The sequence below is a fragment of the Haliotis rufescens genome, unplaced genomic scaffold (assembly GCF_023055435.1).
Source record: "Haliotis rufescens isolate VD_foot unplaced genomic scaffold, xgHalRufe1.0.p SCAF_64, whole genome shotgun sequence".
Lineage (NCBI taxonomy): Eukaryota > Metazoa > Mollusca > Gastropoda > Lepetellida > Haliotidae > Haliotis > Haliotis rufescens.
In genome coordinates this window covers 1,759,213-1,776,415 of record NW_025964355.1, presented here as the reverse complement: position 1 = coordinate 1,776,415, position 17,203 = coordinate 1,759,213, and the positions used below count along the sequence as shown (strand labels likewise).

The window sequence follows — 17,203 nt, the reverse complement described above, 5'->3', positions numbered from 1 at the left end:
GATGGTGTAGGTTGGGCAGTTTAGGAGTCCCATCGTTGGAAGTGTTAAAACTATCACCAATAGTCAATATTGCAAACACTATTCGTATTTATGGCCTAATGTTCAATTGTTCTCAGCATAACTGGTCTTGTAGTATAGGGAGTGACAGTTCTGCCACCTAGGCCAGATTCCAGATTCACTGTTGTATCAGCGCTAAATAATGAAGTAACAACATCGGGAAGAACCCATCCGATGCGGTTAAAATGAAATCTGTGACTTCCGAATCTTCAGCTCCACGGAGAGGCAAAGAACAAAACCTTCCAGATAGAGTAAGCGTAAGATAATTAAACCAGCCCGGTGAACTCGAAGGAGGCCAACATCGTGCAACTAATCCGATTTGGTCTCTTAACCTTAGTCGATTGGTTATGAAAGAAGGAGAGCATTTTCTATTTTATCTTAAAAATGGTCCAGGCAGGGGATTTGTACGAGAAGAGTTGCTAATCGTTCCCAGCGATACAGTATTACCTCCCTAAGTAACCATAAGCATAGGTAGTTACACCATCCTTATCAATCCATCTCTTTGTATCCACGGGGGATAATGATGTCTTGTTTAATCAATCCATATATCAGGTGATTGTCACTTCTTTAAGTATTCATCTCGTGTTTGAATGTTCTACCATTGAATAAGGTTTCTTTATACTGTTTGTGTTTGATATGCTTTTTTACCACATACTTCTAAACGCCTTTAGCTTTTCTTATCTCCTCATTACCAGACTTCTTTATAGAATACATCTTAGGTCGTAATCCAACATACTCCACAATAGGAGTTCCAGCACATTCATCCTTCATCTTACCTAACACCTTTTTATTTACTGCGCTGTGCAATGGATTATCTTTTGGGTAATCGCTCGTTTCATCCATATCTATTTTTCTGCCATATCTTTATACACATCCTCGGTTTGTATTTCCATTAACAAAGAATATGTATCGGTCTTTTAAACCTCGCATCTATCACCGTATTGCCTCATAAGTTCATTGTAATAAAAGCCATGCATTAGGTGTTTTCAGAAGTCAAGAATACTCATACCAATGTACCAATGAATTTTATATGTAATGCCGAAATGTAAGTTGTTATCAAATATCTTACTTCTATTAAAAGCTGGACTAGCTATGCGTTTCCTAAGTCTTTCTTCCTCATTAGATCTGACCAATTTAACATCAACACGCTTCCTTAGATTCTCAATAGTTTTGCCAAATACTGAATTATTCATAGGCTTATATAAGTTATTTTCAAAATCGCTAGAAGCTATCTTTCTTAAATATGTTGTCAGCCTAAAATAGGGCTCTGTCCAAGGTCAGTGATCAAACTTTGGAACGCTGTGTATTTTCTTTAGTTTCATGCTTAATGATAGATATAACTGGACATTCCATAAGTGAACTATATATTTTGTCTTATCCATCAAATTTGGTACGAGTTTTTCTACGTTAGCTGACCTTGTATTGTCCATCAAGGAGTTCATACTGGAGAGACAGACTTTAAATGACAGTTGGCTTGGACAGATTGTAGATACAAACGAACTTCAAATTGCGTCAACAACCTTTACACACACACCCCTGTGTCTTTTTTATAGATCACTTTTGACACCCCCTTCGATTATTCATGACGCAATTGATTGAAGTCCACGAACATTGCACGTGGGTAGGTTTGTCTAAATAAAGCACGATTCGTTCTGTACATGTAACATTTCATCATATTTCCCTTGGGAAATGTTTTATTTTGAGAGAAAATATTGATCGTAATAAAGTATGAAAATATGGATCCCTGAGGATCCTAAAAGCTCTTTAAGGAATAGTGTGTAAACGTGAAGTGATAAAGTTTATCTATTGTAAGCCAGATAGGAACATAAAGAATTCAAAGATGCATTAGGTGAAGAGATCGCACTGAATCAGCAATTTGAGTATCTTGTGTATTATTGTGCAGAATCTTTTCGGCCGAAAAACAAAGTGTTTTGTTCTGCATTATCGACTACGTTATTGTTCTGTCTGAGAGGTCTCCGATGTGGGTTTTCAGACATTGTGAGGGCTGACTAAAGTGAAAGAACAGTATGGCTGTTATCTATTCGTTTCATTCGAACTAGTGAGTGAGTGAGTGAGTTGGGTTTAACGCCGCTTTTAACAGTATTCCAGTTATATCACGGCGTGTCAGCTTAATGTGGGAGGAAAGCCCTAAGTGATGCAGGTCTCAGACGTTTACCAGTTCGGTCAAACCCACGAGCACGGGTATGGTGCTGACAAACCTAGAAACATAATCGGGGCGAACCGGGATTCGAACCCACAATTATAGGTTTCTGGCGTGCTCAACTCTGCACAGCGAATCGCGGCGCTTTAGACGACTGGGCCACCCGTGTCCCCTCATTCGAACTAGACTAATGGCAGCTAATGGCAGTGTATGTGTTCTGCAATGTTGAACTATTATGAAGAAAAGATGATAATTAATTCAGATTGCCTTGCACATATTTTTTTCACTAGTTTGACTTTAACGCCAAATGGAATCTTTTTCGGCAAATGAACAAGACTGATTATTTACATTATGTTTTTGTCATCAGTTTATAATTTCTTGACAGATAGTTTTGAAAAAAAATAATGAGTGATTATCTGGACAACGACGTGGACAGATAGTGGACGAAATCATTGCGTTATCATGAGTGATATTAGATGCTTCAAACCGGCCGAAGAAGGAAACAATACGAAACATGAGGCCATAGAATTGTCAATTAGAGGCTTTTTATCTGAACGTCTACTTGAAACACGCAAATTCAATGTTGAGTAAACTACAAACAACAAAGACTCAGAGGTGTTGCTTATATCCACCTATACATATGGAAGTTAGTTAAGCACCACCCAGTTACATAAAAATGGATCATTTCAATAATGATCCTGTGACATGTACACATTCCATAAGGCCCCGTGAAGATCCGGAGTAGAATAGGTCTTCAGCAACCCATGCTTGCCGTAAAAGGCGACTATGTTTGTCGTAAGAGGCGACTAACGGGAATGGGTGGTCAGGCTCGTTGATTGATTGAATCCCAAATGTGTAGATCGGTGCTCATGATATCAGCCACTGGAGTGTCTGGTCCAAACTCGATTACTTACACACCGCCATCATATAGCTGGAACATTGCTGAGTGCGGCGTTAAACAACAACTTAACAATCAAACAAACACATTCGATAAATATTACCGTTTGTGTTCATTGCAGTAAAATGAGTGTTATTAAAATGCTTTAAACCGGCTGAAGGAAGAAACAATACGAAACATGAGGTCAATTAGAGGCTTTTATCTGTCCCATAAATATTTCTATCAGTTAGAACACGCATTACAGCTAATAATTGTTCCTGTTACCTTTCATCGTCATGTTTCCTCTTTTATGCGTTAAAAATGCGTCCTTCGGTATAAGGGTTTGTCACATTGAAATATGGATGGGATGTTACACTAAAACGGAAATGTAAAATATTGATTCAACTAAACATTTTGTCATTTAAGAGGAGTGTGTTGTGAAAGTTTCAGTCCAACAACAATCATCAGTGGGGAAAGGCTTGCAAACAAGAAATGAATTATAAAAGATTCAAGGACGTGTTCATCGTAAACAAATGTTGCATCTATTGGCGTCAAGCGTAGGCGTGAACCTGCTGCAGCATGGTCTGTTGACATAGTCCGTGAGTCTCCCACACTGTGCAATAAGATGCATGTCAGAGAGGTCATGTTCCTCCTTCTTCTACCACCGTCAGCATCAACAATGTTACCTCAGCAGTCTCGTCTACAACACGACATCCCCATTGTAAGCAAAGAACTAAAATAAAGGGGCGGATTCAGTTTTTGACGTATGTATAATGTCCAAATACTTGCCAACTGAAAAAGTTAGATAATGTTAGCTTGAGGTAATTACACGTTCAATAATGTTTACACTTACATAGCGATGTGCATGCATGTGTGTGTGTGTGTGTGTGTGTGTGTGTGTGTGTGTGTGTTCTTGTAGCAGAGGTGGCATAGGTGGCACAGTCGTCTTAGGCTCAGGAATTAGCTGTGCGTTGTGTCCCCTTGGCACGCCAGAAATCTAAGCTTGTGGATTTGATTCCCGGTAATGCCAAGCAGCAGACGGGCCAACAAAAAGCACATTCTATTCCTAGTTTGGTGTGGCCTGACTCGATCTTCCGCTCTCCTGGTTGAAGCTCTATCACTAGATTATGGAGGGTGCGTGGCAAGGTAAGGAACGTCTACATGAAACACACAAATACAGTGTAGAGTAAACTACAAATACTAAAGACTCAGAGGTCTTGCTTATATCCACCTATACATATGGAAGTTAGTTAAGCACCGCCCAGTTATATAAAAATGGATCATTTCAATAATGATCCTGTGACATGAACACATTCCATCTGAAAATCCGGGGTCGAATAGTTCTTCAGCAACTCATGCGTGTCGTAAAAGGCGACTATGCTTGTCGTAAGAGGTGACTATAGGGATCGGATGGTCAGGCTCGTTGACTTGGCTGATGCATGTCATCGAATCCCAAATTCGTAGATAGGTGCTCATGATATCAAACACTGGATTGTCCAGACTCGATTACTTACATACCGCCGTCATATAGCTGGAATATTGCTGAGTGCGGCATTAAACAACACACAAACAAATAAACATTTTCTTGCTCTGTAAACAAAAGCGACAAAACCCTCTCCATTGTGTGTCTATGAATGACTCACTAATGGTGTTCGCGAAAAAGTGAGCGTACCCTTTCCCACTGGTGACATCTGTCACAAACAAACATCATCTGCCCAGAAACCACTCGACCAGTCACGATGAAGCGTCACATGCTTGTAACCATAAAAAATGATACCTGAATTATTTAAGGCCATTTGGCTATAGTTGAGCCATTTCTATTCAATTTGTATTAAAGTTTGGTGTGTATCTCGTTGGTAGTGAGACTCACCACATACGTTCCGTCTGATTGTTTGTTTTGGGGTTGTTTTTGCTATAATCGATATATTGCCTTTTATTTGACCATTGCCTTGGGATCATGTATTTATACTTCTTATAAAATATATTCTTGTCTGTGTAAGCATCTTCTGGATTACAGGACTGGGGTATCAGAATCTTACGGTGTATGATTCTTATGATGACATTATTTTTTGTTCCATAAATTTGTTTCTTGTAGGATGGACTATTAGAAGCTGGCTCTTAGAGTATTTGTTTATGGTGGCCCTTTAAGTCAACCTAATGAAACCAAGCAATTTAGAAACGTGGGCTCGCCTGTTTTACAGCACTAACCGACCCGTGAAGATCGGGGATAGAATGGGTCTTGCAATCCACGCTGTCCGTAAAAGGTGACTAACGGGATCGTAATACTATGGTCAGGCTCGCTGACTTGTTTGATGCATGTCATTGATCCCAATTGCTTGGATCGATGCTCATGATGTCAAACACTGGACTGTTTGGTCCAGACTCGATTATTTACAGACCACCGTCCTATAGCTGGAATATTGCTGAACGCGGCGTTAAACAAACAAACAAACCACCATCTTAAAATCATGACAATGGCTAAGAATCCGCGAGAACGTTGATTTCGACATCCTCTCTGTTGTCTCTCCATGACTCTGGTCCTGCTTATCAGCATGTCATCGATCCCAATTGCATTGATCGATGCTCATGATATCGATCGCTGGATTGTCTGGTCCAGACTCGATTATTTACAGACCGCCGTCATATAGTTGGAATATTGCTGAGTGCGGCGTTAAACAACAAACCTAACCTAACCTAGCCTATCTGCAAGAACTGTTTCTCCAACACAAAGAAACACCCAGAAATGACTTGTCTGTACCGAAACTCAAACTTCTGTGCTTGATGCTTCTCTCATACAGGTGCTTCACTATGGACCTCTCTTCCTATCAAATGAGCCTAGTGTCACTGTGTCTAAATCTGAACAGATCACGTGCCTGTTCGGACGTTACAACTGATTCACAGGCAGTTGTCCTGAGGCCTTTGTAGAAATATGCCCACAATCACATTACATATAGCAGGGTCTGAGTCGTATTGCCTAATATATCAATTAATCCATAGAAGACCTGTTTATTTTCTGCTTCCTTATTGTCCTCTGTGTGTGTGTGTATTTGTATTATCTCACTGTCCCCTCTCTGTTGTATATATACTGAACCGCAAAAGAAACGTCACCCAAGTAACATTGCATGAAAAGTTGTCATTTAAATATCTGGGTATTTTTTTCCAAGTTTCTAAAATTTAACATTACCTTGTCCGGAAAAATGAAATTTTTTTGATAAAAAACAAAGCAGATGACAATAAAACCGATCGCCCAAACGCATCACGGCAACGGCCATGGTAACCCGATGCACGTGAGTTCCGTGCAAATTGAAATGCACATGCGTTACCCCATTTCTTGCCCTATAAACATCCAACCAGATCGGATAACGTTCATTCGTTATTGAACTGGTACCACGTGCCAAGATTGACAAGAATCAGCGACACCAAGCCTTTGGACGATTGCAAGCTGGACAAACCTCCCGGCAAGTAGCCAATGCCAATGGTCCAAGAAAGGACCATATACAGGCTCCAGCAATGGTACCAGACCACCAACACTACAGATGACCGATCTCGTAGTGCAAACTGGACAAACCGCCCGGCAAGTAGCCAGAGGGTCCCTGAGAGCGTGGGCTCAAGTGCCTATGGCCTTCATCAACCACCTCATCCATTCCATGTATCGGCGTTGCACGGCAGTCATCAATGCCCATGGCGATACACGAGATACTGACATGTGATGCCATTTTCTCATAGACTACTATATAGTGTTAAGTTTCACTTTAAGAACATTTGACACTTTAATTTCAATCTTAATGGTCAGTTTTGCCAAGTTTCAAGTTTTTTATATGTCTCAAAGTATGTTTACAGTGTTTGGACAAATGAGGTCTCTCATATATCTATTCATGGTGACGTTTCTTTTGCGGTTCAGTATACGTACATATGATATGTTGTGTTGGGCATTGAAATGCCTGTCAGGGATTAATGCACCGTAATTTAGTAACTAAAGGTGTAATTATTATAATAATCAAACAGATGAGCAGACAGAGAAACCCCTATGATGCAATTGAAAAATATGATGCGGAAGTACATGTAGGTCGCCAGCTTGACCATTAAAATAGCTCAGCGCTTCAGTCAAACACCGGGAACCCGTTTTGACACAAGTTTTTCTTTAGGGGGACGATTTCACCTGGTTCTTTTTTCAAAAATATGTTTGGTCATGCATTTGTGATTAAGTATGCGTTTAAGTACTGTACTCTGTACAGTTGCAACCGAATTTAACCGCAAACGGCGGGTCGGCATGGAGTACGATCTAGCGTGTATTTCCCTTCCAACAGTGACGACACATAGAGCCTCTGGGTATATCGTTTCCACTCTCTATGCATTTTCGTTTCAGTCTTAGAAACTGATTGATAGGATTATAAAGTGCAAATTAACCTTATTTACGCGCCGCTTTCAATGTTTGGAGTACGATAGATTCTTTAACAATGGTATGATCTATCTAATTATGCAAGTTCTAGCTACTAATGGAACTTGCATTTTAAGGGGTTTTTTTAAAATTTGAAATGTTTTCAGGATTACTGACGATAACTGACGATTTGCTACAAAGGATTTCTAGTGTAAATGTGAGATGCTTGACTTCCTTGCGCTCGCCCTCCTCGCTTATGTTTCTTTTTTGTATTCATACGAATCGGGGTGAGTGAGTTGGGTTTACGCTGCTTTTAACATTATTCCAGTTATATCACGGCGTGTCAGCTTAATGTGGAAAGGAAAATCCAAAAGTGATGCAGGTCTTAGACGTTTACCACTTCGGTGAAACCCACGAGCACGGGTATGGTGCTGACAAACCTAGAAACATAATCGGGGCGAACCGGGATTCGAACCCACAATCAATGATTTGATATCGTATAGTAATGGCCATGTAGTCAATTCCATTCCCTTGATCTACCCATACCCACCTGCACTATTAATAAAAGACACAGGTGAAACCGCCTCTTCTGCTTCATATTTAGATCTATGCATTTAGATTCAGAGTGACAAAATGCTATCCACAAGTCTGTTTGACCTTACATGACAACATTCAATAAACTGCCCGACAATGTACAAAGAGTGGGAATTTCAACTCTCCGTGTTCCGCACATCGCATAAAACGTCCACGTGACTTGGTCAGGTCACACGAGATGGTGGTGTGAAATTCCACAATATTCCACCAATGAGCCCAGACTGTAATAAAATTAAACTTCACTTCAGTGCTTGATAACCCTTTCATATAAGTGTGTCTATCTAAATCACGTTCCATGTCATGAAGTGACTCGTGAAGTGCAAATTCAATCAGCTGTACGAATACAGACGGACGCCATGTTTGTTTACTGGACTAGCTGAGACGTCATAATTATGGCAACGCTACTGATAGCGGGAATCATTTTCCACATACTTGTTTGCCGTTTTATGATAATTTTAAAATTTGTTGTAATAAAGAACGAAATAACCTCTCAGGAGTAAGATTTAATTCAGGATGACGGCTCCCAGGCCAGTGGGTGATTGTGTTCGTTATCGTCAAGGTGACGTGTTTGCTGGTAAGTTATGTTCTGTGTGATCGTAAGTGATGTCTTGGGCCAGGGGAAGGTTAGATGGTTGGTTGGTTGGTTGTTTAACGCCGCACTCAGCAATATTCCAGCTATATGACGGCGGTCTGTAAATAATCGACTCTGGACCAGACAATCCAGTGATTGATATCATGAGCATAGATCCACGCAATTGGGATCGATGACATGCATCAACCAAGTCAGCGAGCCTGACCACCCGATCCCATTAAGTCGCCTTTTACCACAAGCATAGTCGCCTTTTACGGCAAGCATGGGTTGCTGGAGACCTATTCCCTCCCGGATCTTCACGGGTCGCTAGGGGAAGGACCAGTAGACATTATTCTTGACCAGAGTGCTGCTGTGTGCGCATGTACATGATTGTAAGTGCTGTGTAACCAAATAACCAACATGTACGCAAGACATCGGTGTTTCATCACAGTATAATTCCGATCCAGCAATTGCATCCATTTTAGCGATATGTGTGGTGCTTACAGAGAACTCTGCATTGTAGGTTCGAGCGTCTTGAACAGAGTAGTTGAAGGAACATACAGCTGTGGACTCTTAGGCAAATCTGTGCCCTCGATCCCCAGAATACCTGCAGGACTTTTGGGGACAAATGTTTATTTATTTCTCTGAAAGCTTTCAACGCCACGTTGGACACTCGCTATTTCAGTTCATCATATCACAATGGGCATGGTACTGACAAATACAAAACAAAAACATGAAAATCTAGGATTCAAAGCAACGATACTGCACAGCGATTTGCGGGCCTTAGGTGACATAACATCCAATAACATATCCTGGTAAATTCATTATTATTTAGGGCAAGCTCGTTTGCAATTTACGCCACGTGAACCATGAATGAATTTCAGGTTGTAATATGTCCCCAGAGACGTACATGTATGGTACAACGGAATCGTTCCTAACAGACTTGTATCATTCCCTGACGAGACGAGACTGGTGCCTATCTCAAAGAATCCCATGTTGGCCTATGATCATGCGAACTACTTCAAAAATGAATTGTGTTTACGTTTAGCTGTAGTTATTTATAAGCCCTTTAGCAGTACTCGCTTAAATATGGTGGAAAAGAACTATTTCTTTATGACAGAAAAAAACACCTTAACATGTATCATCTTTTATTTGCAAACTAGTTTTTCTTAGTAAGATTGATATATTTGATAATAACCAAAACAATAATGTAAAGAAATACAATGAATGGCGGTTTGCTGTCTCTTTCTTGTTTGAATGAATAATTTATCCTTTCATTATTGAATTGTTCTTTTCATGCAGAATAAGGACACAAATGTAAAAAAGAACACTTTATATGTGTGCATCCAGTCACTTTGTTAATACATGCTAAATCCACCATGCCCAGTCATGCATAGCAGCTTTAGACTCTTTTAGTATAAAAAGTTCATCAAGATGTTGAGAAGAAAGAAAAACAAACAACCTAATCAACTAATGTAAACACATCAAGCTATGTACCAACAATATGCTGAAGAATGTTTGTTGTTTAACGCCGCACTCAGCAATATTCCAGCTATGTGACGGCGGTCTGTAAATAATCGAATCTGGACTAGACAATCCAGTGATTGACATCATGAGCATCTATCCATGCAATTGGGATCAATGACATGCATCAAACAAGTCATCGAGTCTGACCACCAAAAATCCCCGTTAGTCGCCTCTTACGACAAGCATAGTCGCCTTTACGGAAAGCTTGGGTTGCTGAAGACCTATTCTACCCCGGATCTTCACGGGTATGCTGATGAATGTGTACAGCTTTGATATTGCTGGTATTCATATACAATGTTGAAATCATATACATTTTTACACATTTGACAAGCCCGAATAAATGTACATATTTGTCAATGCAGCATCACAGACAAAGCATGAATTCATATAAATATAAAACGTCAACAACATCAACAACAACAACAACAACAACAACGAAGAATAATCATTCTCTATTACCTCAGTGATTAACAATAATCTTTAATACATTCAAGGAGGGCTTTCTTTAATGTCACAGAAAGTTTTCGATACAATTGTAATTGATATATTGTGGATTCTCAGAAACTCAAATGATTGTTTTTAATCTCTTCAGTCTCAGAAAAGAACCAAGTTCAATTATGTCAAAACATGTTTGATCTGACATCATTCAAAATGGGCCAAATATACAATTTTTGATTTACCAAACAGAGTTAGAAGTAAAAGAGACCAATGAAAGTGCCTCGCCTGCTACATATTCAGATTTATTCATTAATCAGAGTGGCAAAATACTATCCACAGGACTTCCACTTTCCAATAATCAACTTTCCATCTATGCTGATCAATATTTCAGCTGCTGCAGTCTATGGTGTCTACATTTCATACTGTTCATGTATAAACGACCATGGTCTTTTGTCGAAATATCCATACATCTTCTGCTCAAACGTTATGTGATAAGGGTGACAACGTTTAAGCCAGTGATTCTTAAACACAAGATTGTTATATTTTGGGAATCGTATAATAGCCTCTGCTTGTAGCAGAGACTTCTTATGATTTTGGGAGGATGTAGTTACTTTAACACTTCTTTTGTCAACAACAATACTTGTTACGATTGCATCAAGCTAGTCTGGTCTTTGTTGAGAAGTGTTTTGCAGTATATTGTCATAGCTGTATATATTTCAGTACACAAACAATATAACGTTAGTTTTCAAAAAAGCTAAATATGATACCACTTGTATAAGAAGACGGTCTGTTGGTTTGTTGTTTAACACCACACTCAGCATTATTCAGCTATATGATGGCGGTCTGTAAATAATCGAGTCTGGCCCAGACAATTAAGTGATCGATAGCATGAGCATCGATGACATGCATCAACCAAATCAGCGAGCCTGACCACCTGATCCCATTAGTCGCCTCTTACTTACAAGCATAGTCGCCATTTATCGTTGTGGTTTGTCGTCTTATCTTCCTTTTAAACACGTCATTAGATCTGCGAAAAATACAATCAAAAGTGGCACAAAACAGACAAGAAGTCCACTCACCCCGATACAGTTTGATGAAACTCGATAGTCGGGAATACTCATTTTCTTTCTCACATACGAAGACAATGCAGACGTTTCCAGAACCAATGCCGAATACTTCTCCTGCAAGCTTACCAATACCTCTGGCAGGGGTATAGTCTTGCAATGGCACAGACAATTCTGAGATGCTGTAGATGTAGATGTTATTATAGTAACGGAAGCTTGGGTATGAGTCGCTTTTATTTGTGTTTGCATGTGTGCATCCATAAATGTTTGACTTAGCGTTTGAATGGACACTTGCGTATGCCTAGTTGGATGTGAAAGCGTAGACAGCTGGGATGTTTCTGTCCGTATCAGTACTGGCTCAGTTGACGTTGACACATCAGCAGCCAGATCTAGAGCAGAGGATGGAACAGGCACCGTGAATACAGTTGATGTTGTTGCTGAGAGTTGAGATGGCGTGGTCACTGGGTTGTTGGTTATTGTTTGAGATGGTGTTGCCAATGACATGAACGTAGTGAGTTTGTCACTTGACACGTCATCCTCTTCTACAAATAATGGAGACTGTAATGTTGTTGTAGCCGTGAACATGAACAACTGCGTTGGTCTACTGCTTATATGACTTGACAATATTCCCTCTAGTTTGGAAGACGATGCAGACTCATAGTGGACTGTACTTGTTGGCATTGACAAACCCATAGTCAGCATGTCTTGTACTGTTGAAAGTTCATTCTTCATAGAAGTTGTCTTGTCGATCATTGAATCTGTATTTGCTGAATACAAAAGAGCCGATGAAGTAATAATTAGTGACATCTTATCAATTATTTCAAAATTTAACGTCGCTTCGGCATTTTATCGGCCATATAGTGATGTGAACACGTTGATATATATGCAGTTGGCTCATGAATAGAAGTTATATTTTTAACAAGTTTGTCAAACATAGTTGGGCTTAATAATATTATTCATAACTATAAAACACGGGCCATAAGCCACCAGTACCAAAGCTAGGCCACCCCTCTGGAGATCATGGACTTACGGTGCCTCGGTATCCTGCACGATAGTCTAGCAGGATTTATGTCATAACTTTAGCTACGGTGGTTGTGCACAACACTAGCCAATATTAAAAAGTACTTAGCGATGAGTTGGTTTGAAACACTGGTTGATGATAGTTACATCGATTAGGAAATACGTATCACACAGGCGGACAATCATGTTTCAGTACTTTAACCTCCTGGGTATAGCCTTCCATAATCTTTGTTGATAAAAGCATCACACCAAATTTACAAACAAGCCATTAGTTATTCACATACATATTTAAAAATTATGATACAGACCAAATTATTTCAAGTAACTTCAGTCGAGATGCCCTTTTACACGGAAAAAGAGATATTTCAGATTTAGACTGTTTGATAACGTGAATCAATTGCAATTGCAAAGTCCACACAGTCAAGCAATATTTGTTTGACGGTGAGCCTTCCATCACAAGGGATACCCGTAGGAGGTTCGTCCTCATCTGTCTAAATTATAAGCAGATATTCATGGGTAAACCCGCTCTGGCCAATTCGACATCGTCCCAAACGACCTCATCATGTCTTGACTGACAACCCAAGTACGTAGTTTTGACCGATTGTTGGTTTGAATACATGAAGTTTATTGATTCCAACCTGGGCGTCCCACCTTTTTTGCATGAGATCCCGAGCATACCTCCTGAGGGTTGGTTTCAAATTGCTGCACGGGATAAGGAGTGGATATAACTGTTTAAGTTAGTGAGTGAGTGAGTGATTTTGGTTTAACGCCGCTTTTAACAGTATTCCAGTTATATCACGGCGTGTCAGCTTGATGTGGGAGGAAAGCCCGAAGTGATGCAGGTCTCAGACGTTTACCACTTCGGTGAAACCCACGAGCACCGCTATGGTTCTGACAAACCTAGAAACATAATTGGGGCGAACCGGGATTCGAACCCACAATCATAGGTTTCTGGCGTGCCCAAGGGACGCAACTCTGCACAGCGAATCGCGGCGCCTTAGACGACTGGGTCACCCGTGCCCCCTCTGTTTGAGTTACATGTTATGCCTTCATGACTTGGCAACCGAAAAAAGACAATGTCACATTGGCCATTATAAAGATCATTGTAAAGTTCTAAAATGTCTAGGATAAAAGGGTGATTTGACACATGTCAGATGATTACATTTTTACATTCATTTTGTTGTTTATTATAAGTCAAAGCTGTTGAGATAGCTTTTTACCAGGTTTGGCAAATTTTGAAACAAGTTTTCATACAGAGGGTTGAAAACACATTTGCATGCTGGATTTGACTGATTTGAATGCAATCTATGGATGTATTTCAGTGATAGTTTAATGCGGCGTTGTTCGAGGGAAGGGTTATAAATTTGTCACATACAAACTGTCCGAGGAGAGGTTCTAAAATTTCCAAAACAGAGCCTAAGGCCTTGGTGGTGTATAGTGACCAACATGTCTGTTGCTATTGCAGGCTCCACCATAGACAATGGAACCATATTCGAGTTTAGAGCGTGTCAGCGATCTTTACAAGTGAAGGAGGGTTGTCTGATCCCCTCCCTACTCGGAATTTGAAACGACTTTTAACAAGTGAAAAATTTGATGAGTGGTAAGAATGTGAGATGACGGTCAAATATATGCCCTCTAAATGCTATCTAGTTGACGAGGAATACATCTGATAAGTGTATTGTTCTTTTACTGTCAAGCTGCTGGGTGCGTGGACACGCTCTAGTATCACCCACAAGGTAGATGTCTGTACAGTGTCTATAGTCTGTTTCATTACTATGCCGTGTGTTATTACACTTGTGAGGGGGCACGGGTGGCCTAATCGTTTAGGCGCCGCGATTCGCTGTGCAGAGTTGCGTCCGAAACCTATGACGCAAACCTATGATTGTGGGTTCGAGTCCCGGTTCGCCCCGATTATGCTTCTAGGTTTGTCAGCACCATACCCGTGCTCGTGGGTTTCGCCTGCATAACTTCAGGCTTTCCTCCCACATTAAGCTGACACGCTGTTAAAAGCGGTTAAACCCAACTCACTATTAGAATTGTCTTTATGTAAACAGATATTTTGTTGTTAACATATTATCATGTAAAGTCACCTGTGTACTGTTGTATACCTGTCTGAGATTATAGAGAGGCACATTTATGTACTTTGTTCCTTTTGATGACATGTTATCCAGGTGTTATGTTATATATATTGTGTATAGTTTTTTTATTACAATGTGTCTTCTTCCAAAAATACGGAATAAACCGGTATCTTACTCACAACCCGTAGCCTGTGGTTATTGACCATAACAACACTATTTCATGGCTGCCTTAATAGGACCCTTCTGACGTTTTCATCGATTTACTGACGTAGTTGATGAAATAGTAAGGAATACAATAGAATACAGTACAACAGCTTTAATACTACTGGAATTTACTCACTGTCGCACTGGAGCGGAAAAAAGAAAGCAAACAACATGTCTGCTTGAGGAAAGGAGGGGAGTGAGTACACATACAAAGAGGAGTTTAATGTGTGTCTAGAAATTGGGATTGTGTGGAACTGAGTCATTGTAATAAACAACTCAGTTATCATTAATGTCAGGATGGTATACATCAAATAACTTAACCTTGTGGACAGAGTATTGTATGTGGGATTTGATTCACGCTTGGGTGGACTGCCAAATGACCTGAGCTACGCTGAAAAATGCTTCAAACGACTCACCAGCAAGATATATCTTGCAAACTGTAATGGCTCGATGATTACTGCACTTGGTGTGACTCCACAAGCGCTGCTTGTTATCTCCTATTATCCATGCACACTGAAGGTTGTTGTACGGCGGAACTTCTGATTTAGCTGAAAATAGGAATCTTGGGTAATTTTTTATTCAAGGTTGTTAACCAGGGGAACTTCAGCTTAAGATGACACTAGGAGCTGGAGGACGAATTTGAATTGGACTGGTTTGTGTAGCTGTAAATAGAAATTTTGGGAAATTTATATTCAAGATATTAATTGACGCGAATAGTCTCTATTATTTTGGTTTTAAAGAAAACTAAGCAATTGTTGTCAGTAAATGTGTTACATATTTAGGGTCGTTTGTGACAACTTTAATCAGTGTTTACCGGTTCCTGTATTGTTTATCCTTGTTCTCCTACTGTTTCCATAAAAAATTGTTCATGGTGTCATGATCAAAAAGACTGAGTTGACCTTTCTATACATACATATTGTGCATATCTAAATAAAATAAGCCTATTTTAAAGAACTGGCGATAAAATGAATAGTATGTAGGAAGCTTAGGAACTCTGGAAAGAACCAGTTCATATCACTTGAGGCAGATCGAGATCATTCCCTGACGTTGATGTATATTTACTTGTGCTTCTCCAGTGATGCGAAGTGGGATAGGTATCCACCAAGGAGTTGTCATCCATCCAGCGCCATTCATTACCCACAGCGGAGTCATTCAGGCCGAGCCACAACCTTTCTCCACCTCTCCTTGCATTGTAAACGAAAATTCAATAATTAGACAAACGTCATAAAACAGTTTAATATAAGCCATTGTTAATAGAATCCTACGTGAAGACCCAAGGGAGGCTTTGTGTTTGATTTTGTACCGAGTTGTTACAGAGATAGGTCTTTTCCTGCTTACTTGGCTTAGCATCATTATGGCTTAGCATGAATTATTACAAGGAGATAACAATTATGGAGGGGGAAATACAGGTAAAGTACAGACGAGGATCCAGTTGGATATATACTGCGCAAAAATAGTAGATCTATGGGTTTACAGGAGATAAAACTGAAAACGAAACAGCTATTTATTTAGAATACAAATTTGCATACAAGGAAAATTAGGGAATGAATGTGACAAGAGCATGGGTGTAGGCAATGAACACATAAGGGTCATCGACTAGTGTTAATAATCTCTATGAACACCTCTTTGCTGAATGCATTGCCTGCACTGAGTTCGCATTAATGCCTGTAGATTTTCTGCAGAGAAAGTGGAACAGCATTGCTTGATTAGGATAGTTCAATATACGTTCAGTAGGTACAAGATCGGGCGTTGGATGCCTATATACAGCAGAAAGGCAGCAAATACTTTAGCTTTGGGACGTCATGCATTGCCTACTGGTGCAATGACGTTCAGAGCTGGTAACGCAAGAAGCAGATACTTTAATCCCTGTAGCTTACTTACACTGTTAGATTGCCTTTAAAATGGCAGAGGGGAGTCTGATGACTAAATCATCTCTTGATCATAAGGGATCCACCACCAAACCTCTCTCTCACTTACAGTAGCATTTTGATACCATTCACCAGGGCGTCTCCCGACCATCATTAAACAACAGACAGCAGCATGACTCATCACTGAAGATTACTTGCCACATTGACACTCTCGCAAGGCCTTTAGGACAACATAACGATCGCACTGCTCTAGATGTTACAAGAAGCCTACCTGCACGAGGTCAATCTTACACCCTGCTGGGGGTACTTCTGCAGAGGCCTTCTATAATGGATATACCACCCTAGAGCCATCCTACTGCCATTCCC

General features: G+C 40.1%; 1 protein-coding gene across 1 annotated transcript in view; it reads right to left on the bottom strand.

Annotated features, from left to right (window-relative positions):
• Positions 1-10,358: 10,358 nt before the first annotated feature.
• Positions 10,359-17,203, bottom strand: part of LOC124129180 — a 28,808-nt gene continuing 21,963 nt past the window's right edge. Inside the window, exons 4-6 of the mRNA XM_048387090.1 lie at positions 16,032-16,153; positions 15,386-15,517; positions 10,359-12,434 (exon numbers count right to left, since the gene is read on the bottom strand). Coding sequence (XP_048243047.1) covers positions 11,602-12,434; positions 15,386-15,517; positions 16,032-16,153 — 1,087 coding nt within the window. The 3' untranslated portion in view covers positions 10,359-11,601. The remainder of the gene's footprint in view (positions 12,435-15,385; positions 15,518-16,031; positions 16,154-17,203) is intronic.